The sequence below is a fragment of the Rhipicephalus microplus genome, chromosome X (genome assembly GCF_043290135.1).
Source record: "Rhipicephalus microplus isolate Deutch F79 chromosome X, USDA_Rmic, whole genome shotgun sequence".
In the NCBI taxonomy this organism is placed as follows: Eukaryota; Metazoa; Arthropoda; class Arachnida; order Ixodida; family Ixodidae; genus Rhipicephalus; species Rhipicephalus microplus.
Window position 1 is genome coordinate 57,655,128 of NC_134710.1, and position 22,421 is coordinate 57,677,548.

Genomic DNA, 22,421 nt, shown 5'->3' on the forward strand with positions numbered 1-22,421 from the left:
CTCTTTTGCTTCAATCAGCTAAGAATATAGTGTTGTGCACCACAAGCTCTATAGGCCCAACAATTTCTTGGTGCTTTTCTGCATCACGATGTCAAGTTTGTTCCTCTCCGCTTTTTTTACAGTGTAGGACCGGAGCAACATAATTTACATGGCTCATCACGAATGCATGGATACGCCATGAGCAAGTTGTCCTCACCAATACCTCCTTGCTTATTAGATATTCTCATGATCAGTATGAGTATGCTTTCAGATTTGGACATAAGATGAAAAATGGTTTTGGCATTACTGCACCTGGAGTCAAGCAGCAGCTAAATGATTCTGATGGAGGCAACTCTGGGGATCTTCTGACGCACCTCGTAGAAATATTCATAGTAATATGGTCTAAAAACGTTCACGCCCAAACCTCCGAAGCCCCCCCCCCCCCCTACAAAAATTAAACAATAATGTAGAAATACCATTATTCTATGTTAAAAACATAGCAATGAAGGAAACTGCGCTTCATCGACGGCCTTTACAACAAATGTTCGTTTTTTGTTGGGGAGTAGGAAGGGGGCTCGTGGATGGGAGTGAAGTCCTATTCCTTCAAAGAATGACTCTTTATCGTCGAGGGCTTCATCGATGGCTGCTTCAGAACCTCCCGGGCAACAAATGGTCATATCGGCGTAGATTGCGTTTTCCACATTCGGTATACTCCTGATAATCTTTTAGAAAGCCTGCACATCGCAATGTTGAATAAGGGGGGAGATTGTACCGCGCTCTAAGGTCTACCTCTACGTCCGGTCTTAAGTGTTTCAAATTTCGATTGTTTTATTCTGGGGAAGGATTCCACAAAAGCAAAAAAACCGACCGCCGAGGTTGAGCTCCGAGATATTCTTGAGAATAAAGTCATGCGCCAACATATGAAATGCCTTAGACGAACCTAAGGCCAATATGCCCCTCACGTACCTACTTTTATTGTCTAAAACCTGGGTCTTGAGCAGGAGCATTACATCCTGAGCAAGAGTGTAGGCCTAAATTCAACCATGCTGCATGGAAACAGCTCTTCATCCTCTATGTACCCCGAGATTATGTTATGTATAGCGTGTTCGACCACTTAAGAATGAGTTGAGGGAACTAGGCCGAAGATTATCATGGAATTGCTATCTAGTTAAGTAAAACTTCAGTTTAAGTTCGTAATTTCATTAGTTTATGGAACATATCGAAAACACGGAATTAAGCCTGTACGTACCTAAGATGTGTTCGCGAGAGTCTACAGAGCCACTTGACGCTTTTAGGTACACGTTGGCAAACAACTAATTGTTTAAATGCCAAGCATTTCTTAATGAACTTCGGTGACTTCGAGCGCATCTATCTATCTATCTATCTATCTATCTATCTATCTATCTATCTATCTATCTATCTATCTATCTATCTATCTATCTATCTATCTATCTATCTATCTATCTATCTATCTATCTATCTATCTATCTATCTATCTATCTATCTATCTATCTATCTATCTATCTATCTATCTATCTATCTATCTATCTATCTATCTATCTATCTATCTATCTATCTATCTATCTATCTATCTATCTATCTATCTATCTATCTATCTATCTATCTATCTATCTATCTATCTATCTATCTATCCGCCTACGGCATTTAGCTCTCCTGGCCATTTCGATAATGGTATTCATACGAAAATATGGAATAACATGACGGTATGACGAGCATAAGTGACATAACATGAAAATCATATGTATGTCATGAATGTCATGATTTACATTTCATGGTCTTGCTGCTCTTGTGGTGTTTTAGTTCACATGACATATTGCAAAACTGGTATGGTATGACATGACTGCATGGCGAGCATAAGTGAAAGACCCTAACGTGGAAATCATGACGTGCATGTCATGTAGGACATGACTACATACCACGCTCATGATGCACTGGTAGTCGTTTCGCTAGCTTCACATACACCAAATTTGTATTACAGGACGTGAATGCATGACGATCGCATATATATGGCTGGTGCAAACATGATAATCATGAGATGCGTGTCATGTAAAAGAAGACTACATGCTATGCTCATACCGCGCTCGCAGGTGTTTCGACTCCACATGTACCAAATTTGGTATCGCGCAATGTGAATAAACGATGAAGATAAATGACACGTTCAAACATGATAATCATAACATGGAAGTTATTTACGGCATAATTTATTTCCGTATCCTAACATTGTGCTGATTTTAAAGCGACATATCAGCCTTCCTCCCTCGTGCTTCGCATATCCCCGAATCCTACTGTACGTGGGATATGGCAATTTTTCATCAGGAATCGTTGCTCACTGGACAAAACTTCGTTGAATAACATCTCCAACTTGTACAAAAACGGATAGCATGAAATTGGTCGCTGTCTCCAAATTTCTTCTTAGGTTTAAAAATGTTTTCAGCTACGTGTTCAGCCACACTCTGATTATCAAATTTATTTAATGGTTAGTTACCATATAATTATGACACATTATCTCATATTCGAATTTTGTCGCGACAAATTTAGTGTTTTACCTGCTATATAAGTATTTGTTCTTCGTAATTTCAACCTATTTTTCGAAGACGCAAATACACCATCTCAGCGTACCTTGCAGAGCTTCGTATCATTTTGTCGCTTCTCCCGTGGCGCTTGTTAAGTATTAAATATATATACTACATATAATGAAGTTTTGAGGTTTTGAGTACTATAATATAAAGTATTTACCGAGGCACGTTTCAGTTCGGTAGGAACTCTGGCTTAGGTCTGACTAACACAGGTTTTTTAATGCTCGTACCCAAAATAAGTACAAAAGCATTTGTTCTTTTCTTGTTTGTGTGTTCATTTTATCTTTTAGTAACTATAATGCGGGATCGAGTCTCGCTGAAGGCGCATTTGCCCAATGACTGTTGTCCTGTAGATATATAGTGCACGTTAAAAAACACCACATGGTCAAAATTTCCGCAGCCATTCACTACGCCGTCTCTCCCAATCATATAGTGGTTTGGGGACGTAAAACCTTACATATTATTCGTGCCCTGTATACATGCCACTCTATATGTCGGTCATCGTTTGGTGTGGGTGGTGAGAAACTAAGTTTTTCCGTGAAGCATTTGACTCTGCTATGGAGTAACAGGCTACGGTCTGGAATGAATGAATCACAATCATATCTTGCCAATGAAAAAGAATCGGCATAAAACGGCAAACCCATTTTCACATCATCCCAAACTCCACCTTACCCGTGTACAACTGCTTTGAAACGTACGCGATTGCTCCCCAGCACTCGATTCAGTGGCATAATTTTCTTGACTCTATACCTGCTTCATAGGTTATTTTATCAGTCACATGCAAGCAGTAACGAAAAAAAAACAAGTTAAGAAAAAAATGTAACTAAATACGTTACTCATTACTCAAACAGAAAAAGAACGTGTTACCACTCTATACGTTACCTCCAAAAAAGGTAACGCGTTACCATTACCGAAAAAAAGAAAGGAACGTTACCTCTGCCGTTATTCCGCAATACATTTTAATCAATGTGTGGTCGTAGCAGGAGCCCACAATAAGATTTTTTTAGATCTCAAAGTTATGTTTCACATAAAACGTGATTATACCCAAAATGCTCAATTGACTAGAATTATTTATGCCAATTTTTATATACCAGACCTTATCAATGTTATATAAAGATGCATGTAGAGTTAAATGAAATGGCTTCCGATTCTGTAGCACATGGTGAAGCCCTTTTTCTCAATGTGACATTATACACAGTATGAGATTCAATCATGCACTCTATGTTCGCAAAGAAACCATCACCGAAATGTCAGGAAATTGTCAGTCCAAACAGGAAATCCAGCGAAGATCGTCGAAATCAAAACTGGTGGCCATTGGCCTTCGAAATTACCCGCCGCGCACCAGTAGGCAATCGCTAAGGCTTGCATGCATCGGCGCCTTCTTTTTTTATTTTTTTCGGAAGGGGGGGGGGGCGCCTTTGCAGGTTTGTGACATATATTTAGAGAAAAAATCCCTTGTACAGAAATTGGTAGAGGCAAAAATTAAAGGTGAAAGTGAACGCTGGATGACAGAGAGACACGAAAAAAAGGAGGCCGCGCCTAGGATTTTTTGGAGCCACATAAAGGCGCTAGGTAGGAAGTCTGTCACAACGCAACAACATATTCTAGATGAAGGAGGAAATCAATTGGAAGGGTACGAAGCGCTAGGTTACATCCAAAAGGTAACAGCCGATTCGTTTCAAAAAAGCGTCCAGGGGATCTCCCCGGTGAGTAAAAGTGTGGCGGAGAAAGCAACAGAGGAAGAGCTAGTACTTGATAATTTCAACTGGAAAAAGGCCGAAGGAAAAATTCCAAAGCGCACTGCCGCGGGTTTAGATGGGATTCCCGTTAGCCTCATTAACGAACTAGGACATAACACTAAAGAAGCATTGTTAAAAGCAGTAGAAAAAAGCTTAAAGGACGGACAAATACCGGACAGTTGGCGACAAAGTAGAATGAACTTAATCTATAAAGGCAAGGGAGAAAAGGACAAGATTCGCTCGTATAGACCACTAACCATTACATCGGTACTATACAGGTTGGCGATGCAAGCAGTAAAAATGAAAATAGAAACATGGGCCGAACATAACGATATTTTGGGGGAACTTCAGAACGGATTTCGAGTCGACAGGCGGTTAGACGATAACCTGTTTGTTCTCACTCAGTGTATAGAAATATCTAAAATAGAGAATAGGCCCTTGTGCGTGGCTTTTCTAGACATCACTGGGGCATACGATAACGTTAATCAGGAAATTTTGTGGGATATATTGAAAGGAATGGGCATGGGCGACGACTGTATACAGCTTTTGAGGGAGATATACCGAGAAAATACAGTTTGCATAGAGTGGGAAGGAATGCGTAGCAAAGAGAACGTTGAGGTTAGCAGGGGTCTGAGACAGGGATGTCCTTTGTCCCCGCTGTTATTCATGCTGTACATGGTGAGTATGGAAAAAGCGCTAGAAGGTAGCAACATTGGTTTTAATCTGTCACACAAACAGGGCGGCATGATGATTGAGCAGAAGCTTCCAGGTTTATTTTATGCGGACGATATCGTCTTATTTGCGGACAGTCGAGATGATATACAGCAGCTGGCGAATATATGCGGAAGGGAAGGTGAAGCTCTTGGACTAGGATTCAGTGTAACAAAGTGTGGATTGATGGTATTCAATGATCCCTGTGATCAGATGGTGTCGATACAAGGCCAAGAAATACCGAGGGTAAGTGAATACAAGTACCTTGGAGTATGGGTAAATGAGAGTGACAGATACATGGAGGTACAGGAAAAAGCCTCGGCAGCAAAAGGAAAGAGGAATGCGGCAATAATGAAGCACAGAGCGTTGTGGGGATACAATAGGTATGAGGTGCTTCGAGGTCTGTGGAAGGGTGTAATGGTTCCAGGGCTTACTTTTGGGAACTCAGTGGTGTGCATGAGGGCAGAGGTGCAATCGGGAATGGATGTAAATCAAAGGACTGTGGGACGCCTCCCGTTGGGTGCTCACGGGAAGACGACAAACGAGGCTGTAAAGGGCGATATGGGGTGGGCAGGTTTTGAGGCGAGGGAAGCGCAGAGCAAAATAAGGTTCGAAGAAAGGCTAAGAAATATGAAGGAGAGTAGATGGGCAGAGAAGGTGTTCCGTTATTTGTATAGGAAGAGCGTGGACACACAGTGGAGAAAAAGAACTAGAAGACTCACTAGTAAATATACGGCTGGTATTGTAAGCCATATGTCAACAAAGAGCGTTAAGGGAAAAGTCAGAGAGGCGGAGAGGATTTACTGGATGGCAGCTATGGAGAAAAAACCGGCTTTGAGTAACTACCGAAAGGGCAAAAATGAAATAAGGAGGGAGGCATTTTACGATAATTCAAGGGGAAGCGCTTTACTGTTTGAAGCGAGATCGGGTTGCCTTAGAACGCGTAGTTATAAAGCAAGATTCAGTAAAGAAGAAGAACAATGCACATGCTGCGGGAAAGATAAGGAAACGGCGGAGCATGTTCTGATTGAATGTGGAGATATCCACCCAGGTGTACGTTTGGGCACGAGCCTACAGGAAGCCTTGGGTTTTAGGGACAACAATGGAAAGCTGAACACACCCGCGATTGAAATAAGTAAGAGACGGTTAGAGTATTGGTGGCAGAAAATTAGAGAGAAAGGACAAAAATAAATATTGGAAAAATAAAATATGGACAGTGTGCCGTAAATGGCAGAGAACTTAAGCTGAAAATGTACCTTTTTTCCATTAAGCTAGAATTTATCGAAGTAGAGGCATTAGGCCAACATAAAAAAAGAAAAAAAGGGGTTTTTTTTTGTCGAGCCTGGTGGCATACTTGTCACCACCCCGTTATAAAGGGGACGCTCATAGCATCCATCCATCCATCGACACGAGATATTCATTGGTCTGCACCTGTCGTCACGTTTTGCCACTAAAGACCATGCACATGCGCAGACTATACCTACGCGAAAAAGGCCCATTTTGACGGCGGGCTTGCACTAGGAAAATAGACGCGCAAGTATGTAGTAGTGCACAAATGTTTTAACGGCTGTCACAAAAAAAAAACTGAGCATAAATATTTTTGTTCACTTTAGCCTGCATAAATGCAGCAAATTTTTTTAGCGTTTACCTCGCGATGTTCAAGATCAGCCTCGCTCGCTCAGTTCTATTGATTGATTGATTGATATTTGTGGTTTAACGTCCCAAAACCATCATATGATTATGAGAGACGCCGTAGTGGAGGGCTCTGAAGATTTCGACCACCCGGGGTTTTTTTTAAACTCAGGAGTTATTAACCAGAAATGTAGGTTCCATTGCAGAGAGAGAAAAAAAAAACAAAATTTATTTTCGAAACAAAGTTGATAAGTCACTTATCAACTTTGTAGCAAATATTAGGTAGAAACTATGATGCTGAATATATTCTACAGAGATCTATCTGGCTGGGTGAAAATTCATACGAATAAAACAAACCCCCATGGCAAGCCAACTGGCTGGAGAGGTTATTTTATTCGGGCAATAAAACAGGTTCCTCCTTGTTGAATATGTTCAGTATTTGCGGCCTCCAAAATTTCGTAGAATAAAAGCTAAGTTGTTTTTTTTGGAGTGGGGGGGGGGGTGCTATGATGTGGTATGTGCATAAAATATAAAATACACTATCAAATCTAATATATCCATCTTCGGATCCGTGTTGATCTCTCATGGAATCACCCGTTTGTGATAATTATGGTTAGGAGACTAATTGCTGTTAGGTGTTCCGTGTAGCTATCGGTAATCATGGTTAGCCATGGTATTCGTGAGACAGCGGCGTTAATGGGCTTTAGTTGTAACAGGGACGCCAATTAGGGCAGCAAGTAAAATTTATTTATTTATATCGCTGCAAGAAAAAAAGTGTTCGAGGTTTCGCATCCCACTCGTATACTTTTTTTTGTTTTTTAAGGCTTTTTTCCGGCCATGGGGTTCCACCTATACATATTCTTCATGATGAGCGTAATTCCGTTGCGGCAGGCTCTCGATCGGCAGCACACCGGTAGACCGGTTGAAGTTAGCAGCTGTCTCCTCCTGGATAAGCCATAATTCCTCGAAAAGCCGCCTAAAGCAATTGATCTCCAAGTCGTAGACGCGGCACTTGTCAAATTCCATGTGGTGGTCGTTCAACTCTCTGTGCTCGGCGAGTGTGCTCCTTCTTCACCAGGACTTGCGGACGTCGTTTTAATGTTTGCGCAGTCTCTTCGGAAAGTTCTTTGCTCCCCCACCTTCCCTCACGAATGATGCGTCACAATGAACACGTGGCATTGAGTGAACCGGCTCGTGAGCTTCCCCTTCAGGCAGCCTGTCTTCGGTGAACAGGAAGGCCAGGTGCCAGCAATCCACCTATTACAATACACTCCATTAGGTGAATGTTTGTCCAGTTGCTCTAGGTGGATTCTGCAGCTTTCTTCAAGCTTTGTGGGGCGATTGCCCAACCTTCCCCACAGGGGGTCGCTGTGTCCTTGAAAATTTCTACCCGCGATTTCCACAAACATAACCGTTTCCACCCGCGCAGTCTTTCCCAGTGCCTGGCAGGCCAGCAGCTGTATGACGCTGCGTCAAAGGAATTCAGTCGGGCGAACTCTGGGAAAATGGCACCCACACGATGAAAAAGTAACGAGTAACGTGACACCAGATGTTACGGAAAATTTGTTAACGCAAGGACGTTAGCCGTTACAGTTCCGAAGTTGTGACGAGTACGTTACTAAGGTACCGAAAATAGTAACGTGTTACCGTTAATGACATTACTTGTAAAGCGTTACCGCTAACGCTGCACGTAAGGCCCACTATACTAATCGCACACTTTTAGATCATCCTCGAGGTTAGCCCGCATACGTCCCATCGCAAGCATAAGTGGTGGGACATCAGCGATGAATAAGTCCTTCCCGCACACAAACCTCGTGAAACGCGCTTCCTAATACAATAACATCAGGCTCAGATCGATCAAAATTTCGCGCTATTCGCTCTAACAATACACAGCCAATACAGCTAATTGTTAACTTGTTTTCGTATTAGTGCATGACACTTTCGTTTTTCTATTTCTTTTGTAAATTTGTTTCTAGTTGCTTTTTGCCGCATTGTTTTGACGCACCATTTATGTTCCCTAATACCTTCGGAAATTGAAGCTCAACAAGTCCAAAAGAAATGCTTATTAGCTAAAAGCTGGCGCGTCGTTGCATATATTAACTCGACAAAAAGCCGAAATATTTGTACGCGTAGAGAATATCAGCGTTAACGGCGCGCCCCTTTCACTGTCCATAAAGTCGCTCTGTATGCTACCTTTACCTACAGTTATACCTGTGCCACACGGGCATAGAAAATGACATTCGGTAGCGAAGGCATTCAGTTCCCGAATGACATTTTTTTGGGCGGTGCTGCTATACGTCCAAAGCGAATGACATTTAACTTGATGATGTCGATCGCAGCACCTTCCTCGTGAGCATCGAGTGAGTAGCAGTAAAAAAATAACAAGCGTTTACATGCTTCATACACATCCGATAATAATTAAAAGTATAAATAAGCATATTACGCTGCCGTTTGATTTCGTTCGTTATTTTGTTTCAAGACATTGCAACTGACCGTGTAGCAACTTAAGCCAAAGCTAGTCAGATCCGCAGCGTAAAAAGAAAAGGGCGCCTGGCTCATATATTTTACAGCGCCTACCAGCCGAAGAGAAGTTTTTAAGCAGTTCTTTAAGTGATTAGTGTAAATATAATACGCAAAAAGTTTCCTACCAGTCGAACCAAATGTCGTTTTATACAATTAATTCATCAGCTGTGCCGTCGAGAGTACTCATTTCTCAGTCGAATGAGTTATGGCTATGGCATCAGGTGACGAATGGCATTTGGACGAATGCCATTTCGTTCATCTGTGTGGCACCGCGCGAATGACCTTCAATCTGAAGGCATTAGGAGGTAAATGCCATTTTCTCTGCCCGTGTGGCACGGGTATTACTCTAACTATCCGCACTGCTGCGTGCAGCGTGGTCGTGAGATAGCGGAGTCAAGCGAAGCGTCGAAGCGTAGCTGCGGCTGAAGGCGGCACAGAAACAATGATGCAGTTGGAACGACAGGGTCCACATTCGGGTGAGAGGAGGTCATGTCGCAATGCGAAGACAACCCGGCACAAAGCAAAACAACGTGGGATGAGTGCCAGCCTGATATTCTACTACTCAGGCTACGCTGGTGCTTAACGTGGGGTGAGAGCACACTGATTTCGCGTATTCTTGGGGCGAAGTAAGCCCGTCACAGATGATGACACTGCCCACCTCCTTTGTCCGAATCATCTCTTACTTCACTTCTTGGGAATTAACGAAACAATTGTTATAATTGCATACTCAGTGAGAAATGGTGCAATAGTATTAGTGCAGCTCCGTTTCTTTCTGTTTCTTTCTCTTTCTTTTTTTTTCTTTTTGCGGACACCCCTTTTAATCAAGGTGATAAAATAGAATTTCGCGTCACAGTGTGCCCGACGCATAGTCGCCATCTCGAACATTGTTCAGAAGAAGGTAGGTTTTGTCGCTGTTGGCAGCCGAATCTGATCTTGCTGGAACGGCCGCAAAATGCGTCTTTTGTCGTGAATTCTATGAGTTGTGTTTTCCAGAAATCAAACATGACTTGGCTTGACAGACGGACGACAAAACAAAGAAGATACAATGGATTCCAACGTCACACTGATGTGTACGCTGCAGTGGAATAATCTTTTTGACCGTGCACATTATGGAAGAAACAGGATTTAAAGTCGGAGGGGGGGGGGGGTCTTCATTTTTCAAAGAGTGGCTTGCCCCCCCACCCCCCACCTTCCTCATTTGGTCTACTGCAGCAGAACAGACAAGCGCAGTAGTTGATTTTCTTTTTTCAGTGTTACCTTGTGTGGGAAAGTTGTAACTCTTTAATTTTATTTAAAATGATTCAGTTGCAATTGTTGGGTTTATGTGGCGCAACCAAAACGGAAAAAACCAGTATCGTCGTACTCCTGCATGCATTTGCTTAAGACACCGCACATGACGGGTCACGCCCCTTTTCGACTAAGCTTCCTGTCTCGCAGCATACTGTTTCACGTGGCACATCAGCGTTAAACTTCAAGCTGGTAAACTAGTTCGAAGATTCACCTTGGTTTCTTTACGTTACCAGTCAATTTTCATTCATTTAAGTGTTCATTGAAAGTATGTTAAGACGCGTGCGTTTTGCTTATTTCTTGCGGTAAATAGGCGTGGAAACGACACATACCTTTGTATTGCCTGTTTTCGATGCTGCGAGTAAATTAATAGTCTGCGTCGCAGCTTCGTTATTTCCTTCATGCTCGTATATCTCAAATCGTTACCGCTTCGATTTATTTTTGAACAAGTATTTCCAAAGTGCCAATTTGAAACTGATCCATTGGATCAACACATTATACAAATGCCCGAAGAACACTTGGAGCAATACAGTAAAAGCACGTTAATTCGAACTCGAAGGAGATTACCAAAATGCTCCAATCAAGCCGAATCCGAACAAGCGGGCGTGACTGCCCGAATGACAGAAACCAAAGAAGTCACCTGTGTACAGGTTATTGCGAATTGAGTAGTACTACGCGTTTTCTGCAAATATTTCCTAAATTAAGTTTATGCAGCTCTCACAGCGAACATAATTAATTGGTCAGTCAGTTATACGCCAGGAAGAAGCACCGATATGCATCCATGTCAGCAGTGAGCCTTAATGTGGAACTACATGACGCTTTTCATGCTCCAGAGCAATTTTATTTGAATGATATAGTTAACGCAATGAAAATCAAAAGCAATCAGTAATAGGCATTAGCTTGCGCTTCTTCTGTCGTGACCCCATGAGCATCGTTTGCAACTTGCCCCAGAGCTCCAAGGCAGCGTCCGAATTGTCATCTTCCGAGAGATGCTGCTGTTTCAGTGTTTTCCATTTGCATCTGTAGCAGAGTTGGTTTGGTTTTTAGTTTTGAAACATATTTTGATCAGGCTGACTTCTTTTACTAGGAGCTCCCAATTCTAATTGATGAGCTTTTTCTGTATTGTTGTTTGTGCAACATTCATAATATTCTGCTCGAATCGAGAGACAGTTTGCTTGACCACAACAATATATATATATATATATATATATATATATATATATATATATATATATATATATATATATATATATATATATATATATATATATATATATATATATATATATATATATATATATATATATATATATATATATATATATATATACACACTTTTCTATACCAGAAAATATCTGCTGGTGCCCACTACTATTTAAAAATTTCCATGGCTTATATATTCCCAACAGTCTAAAAATGAAGAATAAGCACCTCAGGCCTTTAAGAAAAAAAAAAGCTTTGCTAGTAAACAAATGTTTGAAACAAAGCACACGCATGGTAAACTGTGGTGATGCTTCTCAATTGGTATAGAGAGCTCTGTGCTGAAATCACATATCTAGCAAGGAAGCAGTTGACAATTCATGATTGCCCCGCCGCAATGGTCCAGTGGCTAAGGTACTCGGCTGCTGACCCGAAGGGCGCGGGTTCAAATTCCGGCTGCGGCGGCTGCATTTCCGATGGAGGCGGAAATGTTGTAGGCCCGTGTGCTCAGATTTGGGTGCACGTTAAAGAACCCCAGGTGGTCTAAATTTCCGGAGCCCTCCACTGCGGCGTCTCTCATAATCATACAGTGGTTTTGGGACGTTAAACCCCACATATCAATCAATCAATCAATCAATCAATCAATCAATCAATCAATCAATCAATCAATCAATCAATCAATCAACAATTCATGATTTTTTTAAAAAAGGTCTGATCGGCAGTAAATTTTCAATAAACTTGTGGATTTTACTTCTCTGCTTTCTGTTCATTGCGTACAGTTAGAATTTTAAGAAACTACTTCAGAAATTTTTAAATGTGATCAAATCAATGCCTAATTATAATGTGTGATGTCACCTCACCCAGATTCGTCTATCTGAGAACTTCTGATAATTCAAACTTCTTGATAATTCAAACAAGCTTCAAAGGTCCCTTCGGGATCGAATTAACAAGAGTCGACTCTCGTTAGCGTGTGTTTGGGGCTGTTTAGTTCATGAGGGAAGCGAACAAGTACACTGGGCTATCGGGGAACGCGCATGATTAGACATTTATTTTCGTATTGCGTTGATCTGCCCGTCGTTGTATTGAGAACACATGGTCTCATCAACGTTACTTTTCTTGCTTTTCAAAGGGAACACCCACGCATGCGCTGTTCCCAGCAGCCTCAGTCATCTGCTGAAAATGCCGAAGCGATCCGTGGCCAGCCCCATCGTGCATTCTGTGGAGCCGGCGTGGCCACGACATCGGCCTTGGAGCATAACACAAGCCCGCTCTGGACGCAGGCCTTCAGCGCCGTTTAGAACCACCGTGGTACTCACCGACGAGGAGTATTTCACCTCGGTGCATCCCTCCGAGTCCCAAAACAGTCCTGAGAACACTGACCATAAGCCTTTCTTCGACGGTTACCCCTACGGGAGGTCGAGAGAGCCTGACCAAGCCGAAACTGAGGAATCCAGGACCTCAGACCGGGACGAAAGTGTGAGAACTGAGCCATTGACGTCGAGTGTCGAAGTACTGAGGGATCATTTAGGAGGTTTCCTCAGTGATATGAGAAACGACCTGGACTTGCACCTGAAGGAAATAGCCAGGGTGCGAATATTCAATGAATTTTTTGGCTACGGATTGGAGACCCACTACCAAAACTTCACCGGGGAGCTCTACAAAGATGTGGTAATTATGTTGACCTGATTACTTTGAACCACGTTATCTATACGATCCGTGTTATTTTCGATTTAGTGTCGCTCGATTTGTGAAGCCTGGAGTGATTTCCCCTCAGTTTATCGCGCATCATGTTGTTGCATAGCAGTTTACTGATGACACACGAAAGCCACCGCTGACGAGTGTTGTTCCGGTATGTGATTATTTCATAGTAAAGCGTTGCTTTCAGGCAGGAAAAAGAACACAATAGTGACCGGCTGGACGCCTATTCATTCATACACATTACATCACGTATCACGGCCGTCTATCAAACCAGTGAGAACTTAGAAAGTGATTAAAAGCACAGTGAATGGCCAAAATGGGTTATGACCAACTAATAGAAGAGAATCGACAGAAAAGAGGAGCTAGTTTGTGTTCAGTCATGACCTGAAAAAAAGAAAACAGCGTCATTAAAACAGAGACGACGGAAGATGTAGCGACGACGTAGATGTAAAAACGACGGAACACATAACAATCGCTGAGGTGTCTACATCTGTCGTCGTCTTTGTTGTCTGTGCGATACTCTCGGTCCCTGTTTGAACTAGTCCCTAACATGGCCTGAAACGGACAAAGAGCAAGCACGTATCAGGGGAAAAAAAAAGGGGGGGGGGTTTAGATTCAGAAATGTGTTTCCTTCTGGAGTAATACTTGAGTGTGCTAGAAGGTAATACTGCAAGATGGAGCCAGTTGGTATGAATGCATAATATGAATGTGCTGCTATCGTTGCCTCTCTTTGTCCGTGTGTCAGTGTATTTATATTTTTGTGCACCAGGGATTCTTCACGTTGGACGGCGTGCGATGACATCAGCCTTCTGGCCTCCCTCTGCCAGTCAAGAACGCCCCCCCCACCCTCTCCTCTGAAAAAGAGTTCTAGTTTGTGGCTATGCCATTGGAAAGCGCAAAAATCAGGGCGTCTTACAAAGAGCTGTTTATTGAAAGTCCGTGATGTTTTGCGAGCGTGTGTAATAACGCTGACATGCAACGACGCCAGCAGAAATTAATCAAAATCATTTACAGGACAATGAAAAAAATAAAATTGGAAAGAACGAAGACACGTTGTATGAGTAGAACGCCAATTCTTAACTCTTCTATGCAGATTTCGCTGATGTACATGGGTTTGCTATATCAGAGGTGCTCAAACCAGAATGGTGAAATTTTCAAGTCGATTCGAATAGAGATATTTCAGAAAGATGACCACAGGTTATTCAATCAAATTTTGAGTATCGCTGCATTTCTAAAGAGCTGGTAAACACAAAGGGAGCTACTTTGCAAAAGGTTTTGCTGAGTTAAATACACAGGGTGTCTATAAACCTGGAAAACTTGAAAAAGTCAGGGAATTTGGACCCTTCTAGAAAAGTCATGAAAAATTCAGGGAATTTAATTTTGAAAAAACCTGGCTAGGTCATGGCAAAAATAAGCATTACCATTGATCAAAGCTTAAAAAGCTTCTCTCAGCTGCAACCACAGTGAGCTGCTAGAAGGCGTGTGAAAAAACAAACAAAACAAAGACAGTGCACAGCTCTTGCTTCTGAATACAGCTCTTCCTTCTGAGAACACAAGGTTTACTGACGTTTCAGTACCTGATATGAGACGAAGCCTTTTTCACAATTAAAGCCACAAGAAAGCACAGCGTACTTAAGTATGCCTAAATATGTGACGTACGCAGGAAGAGTACATTGTCAGAAGCGTCCCATCACACCTTTTCAGGGTATGTAGAGTCATCTGTATCTGGATTCCAGATGGAGGCATGATTCCAGCTTCCTTTAATTGCGGAGCATTTTAGAGTCGCCCCTACTCGCAAATCCGGCGTTGGCGGTGTTGTCTACACCCCTACTGCGCCTGCTCGCGTCTCGTGCCAACAGTTGCCCCTTCCCCCCCTCTTTCCCGCCTCGCAAGGCGCAGGCAGCGCCTGCTAGTAAAAAGTGACTGCTCGCGCGGCACAACCGTTCACTGACCACGCCATTAATGTAGGCACTGGATTGGGCGTTCGGAATTCAGTCAAGGGCGTCTTTAGTTGACTTTCGCTTGACTTGGAGCTTTGCTTGTCTCGAGTAGATGCGATGGAAGCAACAGTACTGTCAACCACTAGTGGGACACATCTCAACAGTGTCCCACCACTCGTTGAAGGCAACGCTGTTCTTTCATTCAATAAATACGAATAATAAAGATGAAATAACAATTAAGCAGTACTAAACCTTACCCAATTACGCAACATTCACGCGAATACCCCCACCACTCCGTGACGCATTTACTCGAGCCTTCCCCCCCCCCCCCCCGTGGGAAGATGCACGTTTTTTCTTTGTCCAGAACACACAAGTTTTACAAGTCTATTTGGTGGTCTGTAGATTTCGCCTAGAGCAAGAGCAGTCGAGGCCACGCGTAGTTTCCTGGCGTCAAACTTGTGTTGTTTAACTCTTTTCTTGAAATCACCAGTTTCACTGATGTTCTGGTCGTCACAATTGTGGCAGCCTATGGCGCAAACAAGACCAAGCAAATTTCTGCTCGGCAACTTGTCCTTCACATTGGCTAAAGAATTCCTTAGCTTCCATGTTGGTACATACACTCTTTTGATGTCTGTTTCTTTTACATATCACACGGCATATCTGACTTTTGAACCACAACCTTACTCACGTCTGTAAGTTTATGCATGTTAGTCTAGGCCATCATTTCTGCTCGGCTTGAAGGCCGTCTGGTTTGTCTAGGCTAGAACGGCCATCAGCAGAAGCTTGCCGGGCTACTCATGCTTTCTATCTATCTATCTATCTATCTATCTATCTATCTATCTATCTATCTATCTATCTATCTATCTATCTATCTATCTATCTATCTATCTATCTATCTATCTATCTATCTATCTATCTATCTATCTATCTATCTATCTATCTATCTATCTATCTATCTATCTATCTATCTATCTATCTATCTATCTATCTATCTATCTATCTATCTATTTATCTATCTATCTATCTATCTATCTATCTATCTATCTATCTATCTATCTATCTATCTATCTATCTATCTATCTATCTATCTATCTATCTATCTTTTATTATTATTATTATTATTATTATTATTATTATTATTATTATTATTATTATTATTATTATTATTATTATTATTATTGGTGATGCAACAGTGAACCTCCTCAGCTGCACACTTATTGCTGGTAGCACGTGATTCAAGGGTAGCACTTGGGTAACTTCAGCTAAATTTCTCATTTCTGTTTCGTGAGGTTGTTTAAATAAATCTGCGATAATTTTTCAGCATAACGTCCACAGGATAGTATGTTAATCAAGGTAACGTGCCGACATACGTGATTCGTCTGAGGAATCGAGGAAGCTGTTGCACCTCTACAGCTTCCTTCTTGCCACCCCGTATTCAAACGCCGGCACTTTAAACACTCACTGTCCCCAGCTTTCATTGCAGCCGTCCAAGCACTTTCGTTGCACTTCAAGTATCAGAGCCCAGAGACATATACTAATACAAAGATGCATGTGCTTTTCCGAAAAAGAAAGAAAGAAAATTTTGCAGTATGGCTTTTTTTTTCTTTGCAACGTTGTCGTTACTCTTTTTTAGGTGGGGTACACAGAATACGAGAGTAGCAGTTATTTATTTTTTGCTGAAAAGTATATTTTGGACGTGCACAAATTAGGCGGGGATGCACATCAATAGTAAATACAGCAGTTCAGGTCGATCTAATTCAATCCAATAAGCATTCTAAGCGGCGTGCGCTACAGCCATTATAGTAAAATAGATTACTATACTCCAGTAGCAGAACCGGCCAGGCTGCCGTGTTCTCATTTTAAACGGATGCCATTAGATAGCACAACTTCTGCGTTTTCTAGCAGCTTCGACTGCGATGTCGGACTATTGCAGGCTCCTTCAAACTTTCATCTGCGGTTACTTTTAACTTGTGTGTTTACTTCCTGGTTACCCTGAACATCAAACAGCTGACTAGCTCACTGCCTGGCTGAGGGTTTTTATTTTGGCCAGATATACTTATTTTTTCACATTTACTGCACGCGCTCAGAATATTCTGAGTGCGTCGGGTAAATATGTTTACCTATATAGAGCGCCTGTTTTTTATTTATTTTTTACTACTTGAGGGTTCATTTGCAGTGAGCAGAGTTTTCTATGCAGACGTGGTGGTCATGAAAATTGCTTTTATTCAGTATGGGAAACCTGGAAAAGTCAGAGAATTTAGAAATATCAAATTGTTAGACACCCTGACATTAACATCCCATCCCCTGTACGCGTCACATTTTTCTCTGGTGGACGTCCGGATAACTGAAAAACACGTAATAATTTATAAACTGATTTCTATTACCTGAAGCCGCGTGGTGACGACAGTAATAAAACATGGAGATGGCATGTTGACGTATATATGGTTGTACAAGGCCGCATGGACGCAAATATGGAAAGACTGATCATGATAAATGTGGACAGCCTTTTATACAGACTAGCTAAGAGCGAGTCATTCTCACTGAATGACTGAAAGTTAATGACATCCCATTTAACTGCGCCGTGGGGTCGCTCAGAGATTTGGTATTCTTGCGCAACAACTACCACTATTTTGCACTGAAGTCATCCTGAGCAGTCCACGTGTCCAGAAGTGTGCAGGGGGTTCTCTATTAGGGGGGGGGGGGCACCTCATTCCTTTCCCCACCTCCATTAGTCGAGTCCGACAAAAAAGAAGCATAGCAATAGATGCCGAAATGAAAAAGAAAAATATGTCACTTGCTCCTCACATCGGCATGTCTTTCGTCGCGGGCTTTTCGGTGTAAATGTTCTTTTAGGTATAAGCAGTTACTTGAACTCGACATTACAGGTCTGCGGCTGCTATTATCGTGTAAAACCTGCATGACCATAATGCCCGTACTTGTAACGAGCACTGGACAGCTATGCGACATACAAGGAAAAAAAAAACAGCGGATACCTGATAATGTTGAACTGTGGATTACCGAGTCGAACACGAATCGAGTAACAGGAACTATTCCATTGGTATTTGAAAGTTCGTATTATTCGCACAAACCTGAGTACTCAATATCGATTATAACTGCAGCGACAGGTCTTACAAGAATTTTCTTCATCCGGCTGTGCAGATGGACAAGAGCCAGACAGCATCAGGTGTCAACATTATTGGCGTCCTCCCTGGAAAACGCAGGAGAACAGCCGAGGACCAGCTGATCGTTTTGGGAGCACATTACGATACGTTCAAAAGAACAAAAGGTGAGAATGACGCTGCGGTATACTGCCAAACATAAGATATTCCTGGGCAAGATATGGTGAATAGAATGCAATGAAATTTGGCCTTCTTCACTTTATTTTTTTTTCCTTGGAAACGAACTGCCACGTGATGCTTTAACAAACAGAAAAAAATATAAGAAAACAAAGACATCGCCCAACAGGCGAGACAGCACGCAGATGCAGTCAAAAGGGCCGCTCTGAAACAAAGGCTTTTACAAAAAGACGTCAAGATATGAAAACAAGTTAAATTTCTTTTAGCTTAATCGCTCGCACACTCGCAGTGCAGGGGTTTCGAACGTTCGGCCCGCACACCCTCTGCTTACGGCCCCTCGGCCCCCTCATGACAGTCTTCGTCCCGTATTTTTTATGACTTTTTGTCTGTTTGCGACATTGCTAGATGTGACTCGCATTATTTACTAGTCTATCGTAGTTAGGAACACTTCATTGGGGTAAGATACGCAAACGAGATTAAGCGTTTTTTTTTTTTTTCGTGAGAAATTCTTTGCCGTCATCTTGTGCTAGAAGATAACCTCAGAACAAAAAGTTTATACTTCAGGATTGGCGTTCATATTTTAGTAAGTGAAGATGCCGGTACAGATATGTTTCTCGAATCGTGGTGCCGAATCCCCTTCAAAAGTGGTCTATATGTGAGATACGGGAAAGGGTCATGTTAGATGACGTTTATTCTCACTCCTACCCCCTTCCCCAGATATTAATTTATTCACTATCCTGACCCTTTGCGGAAGTAAAATTCATAACTACGGCTCCGTAGCTAGCTTGTACGGGTTTGAGACCCCTGGTCGAGTGAGTAAAGCACTCTACTGCTGAACCGAAGGTCGCGGGATCGAACCCTGGCCGTGGCATCTGCGTTTTCGATGTAGGCAAAATACTAGAAGTCCGTGTACTTAAGTTCCGGTTAAGAGGACTCCCGGTGGCATCTCTAATCATCTCGTGGTTTTTGGACGTGAGACTGCAACAATCATTCTTATGCCGAGCGAGTTTGCCGACATGCCGCAATGAGCGAGTTTGCCGCAATGAGCGAGTTTGCCGACATAGGTCGGCAAACTCGCTCATTGTCGGCTCTCCCAGGTCGGGCTGTGATTCCGGGCGAGTGGTATTTAGGTGGCTGAGTGAGTCCGGTCAATAAAAAGTTTTAGTGATTCTGGACTCGAGTGGGGTCGGTTCGATAAAACCAGAGCTGTCATAAGCTATACCGAGCTAACAAGCGAACAATCACCACAAAAAGCGGGGCTACTTTCGCGAGGAAGCCCAAAAAAAAAAAGAAACAGCGAAAACTTGATGAATTCTCGCGTTCTTGAAAGCATTTTATGATAAAAATGTCACTGATACACTAAAGGGAGTTGAAAATTTCTCTATTGCAACAGCTAGAATATGCACAGCTATGAACAAAAACAAACTAACTTTTAAAAAAGTCTCCAAAATAGTCTGTTTTTTATTAACGCACCTTTACCAGTGCATGATTAACGTCATTTGTTGATTCCCCTACTGGATGATTGAATTAGCACTCAGCTACACAGAATCATTGACAGACGTGCTATTGGTGAAAGTGATATTCATTAAAATAACTGCATTTGCTGCAAAATGCAACTAAGCTCCGCCCCTCTAAATAAAAGTGACAAGTGGCTTGAAAATTATACAAGTGACTGGATGATAAAAGAAACCAAAATCTGTTTTTATAGGGGGAACTGGCCACTCTGAGTAAAACATCAGTCAACTTGAATTCGAGCGAGCCCTAATACCAAAACATAATAGAGGTCGGCACCTTTCACTGCCGACCCCTGCGTTTTTCTACTAAAGTTTAGCACGACTACCAGCCAGGGGTGGGGCGGACGCACTTTTTTTGAAATTGTCTTTTTCACTCTATATTTATTTTATTTAATTATTTTATTTGGGCAATCTTCCAAAAATCTTCCAATCTTCTTGGGCAATCTTCCAAAAATGCCCACGAAAGGGGCAAAAGGAGAGAGCGTCTCTTGACTATGTCATGGCAAAAAAGGTTCGGGGGGGAGGGGGGGGGGCACGGGCGTGCCTGGTGTGCCATTTCCTGGCTACACTGCTACCAGCACTCTATCTACTGGTAGTCATGAAAAAGCATTCAGTCTGAGTCCAAGTTAGTTCGGTTGACAAAAATTTAGGTGAGTCTGAGTCCAACTGAGTCCTCAGAGCATAACATATTTCTTATGTTAGTGTGAGCTCCAATTTTTTTTTGCCCACCTGTGTCCACCTACAACTATAATACATATGTGCAACGAAATGAATTCCTTAAATACAGTGGTGCATAAGATATGATTGCATATTTCAAATCACTCACCTGTTCTACAACAATCAGTGCATTGTCAGCAGGTGACTTGAAGTGAGGGAGCTTTAGTGTGTGGGGTCTCGCAACCAGAGCCGCTCTCAGAACACACGGACACAGTAGAAACGGTCAGACTGAACCAAAACAACACACATTTCTTTAACTACCTTTAGAACGACGATATCACCTGCTGTATTAACATAAATCATTTGTGATCAACACGCTAAAACAACCTTACACAATATTACACAACACTCAAAAACATAACAAACACAAGGCGGCGTCGCCCATGCTCGACTCACCACGAGAGCCCACGGCAGGTGACCCGGGGTGCCGTGCACCGCGTACACACCGTAAGAGACAACCGTTCGCGCCAAGCCAACCACCACGCGCCAAAAGGGCCGCCCATCTCTCATGCCCGCCTCCCAGGTTTGCCGCCAGGTTTCATTGCAGGCGTGACCGCGCTCACCATGATGATGGTTGTGATAAACCCTCACCAGCACAACGTCACCTACCGCTTGATAGTTGTGACCCATGAGTGTGGCCTATGCGCGAGACACGTGTGCTACGAAGCGCAAACACCATCACAAGGGTTGTTAACACCCCAAGAAGTGTTAAATCTACACCCAACTGCCGTGCTATGCATAGAGGCAGCGCTTGGTTCAACACAATCCATTGATAGGCTATAGTTGGTGCTAGTCTATAACTTTCTAGCAGAAAACACGATATAAAATGACGGGCCCAAGGTGCTTTGTCTTATCGTCTTTTTTTTTTGTGTTTGGGGCTGCAAGGTTATAGATAAGTCGATGGGTTTTGCAGGCGCTAAGGCGGTTAAACAGGGCCGCGACGGATAAGGAAAAAGCCTGATGATAGTTGCATTGATTAGAAAGAAAGAAAGAAAGAAAGAAGGAAAGAAAGAAGGAAAGAAAGAAAGAAAGAAAGAAATAAAGAAAGAAAGAAAGAAAGAAAGAAAGAAAGAAAGAAAGAAAGAAAGAAAGAAAGAAAGAAATGGGTGGGTGAGCCTGGAGAGTGGCTGAGGAAATTCGCCATTGGGCGCAAACGTTTTTTTTTCCTTTTTTTGCTTTAATTGTCTTTCGAGAAGCTCTTGAGCCTGTGGAAATCGATATGTATGGGCGGGTTTAATATGCACTGTAAGCCGGAGAACAGCTGAAAGTTGAGTTTTTGTTGGTAGGGACTCATCAACCCTAGACGACGTTCCGCTTGACGTTTCCCTACACCTGCGCACGTGTCTGGATTCCTGACATTTTTTTTTGTACCATGACGCACTCTGACTTATGTAAACCAAATGCTGGTGATTCCCAGGGGTCAACGACAACGGCTCTGGTGTCGCCGCCTTGCTCGAGGCGGCGCGTGTGCTGACTGCGCACCAATGCGATCTCAACTACACAGTCATTTTCGTCGCCCTGGACATGGAAGAAATAGTAAGCCCGCCTGCTGTTCAAACTTCTTGTACACTATACTCTCAAAATATCT

The 22,421-nt window shown here is 42.5% G+C and overlaps 1 protein-coding gene across 2 annotated transcripts in view; it reads left to right on the forward strand.

The window, feature by feature from the left end:
- Nucleotides 1–22,421, forward strand: part of LOC119176702 (uncharacterized) — a 54,471-nt gene that overhangs the window by 11,800 nt on the left and 20,250 nt on the right. For both annotated transcript variants that reach the window (XM_075876747.1, XM_075876748.1), the window contains exons 2-4: nucleotides 12,798–13,336; nucleotides 18,466–18,592; nucleotides 22,251–22,369. In XM_075876747.1, coding sequence (XP_075732862.1) covers nucleotides 12,798–13,336; nucleotides 18,466–18,592; nucleotides 22,251–22,369 — 785 coding nt within the window. The remainder of the gene's footprint in view (nucleotides 1–12,797; nucleotides 13,337–18,465; nucleotides 18,593–22,250; nucleotides 22,370–22,421) is intronic.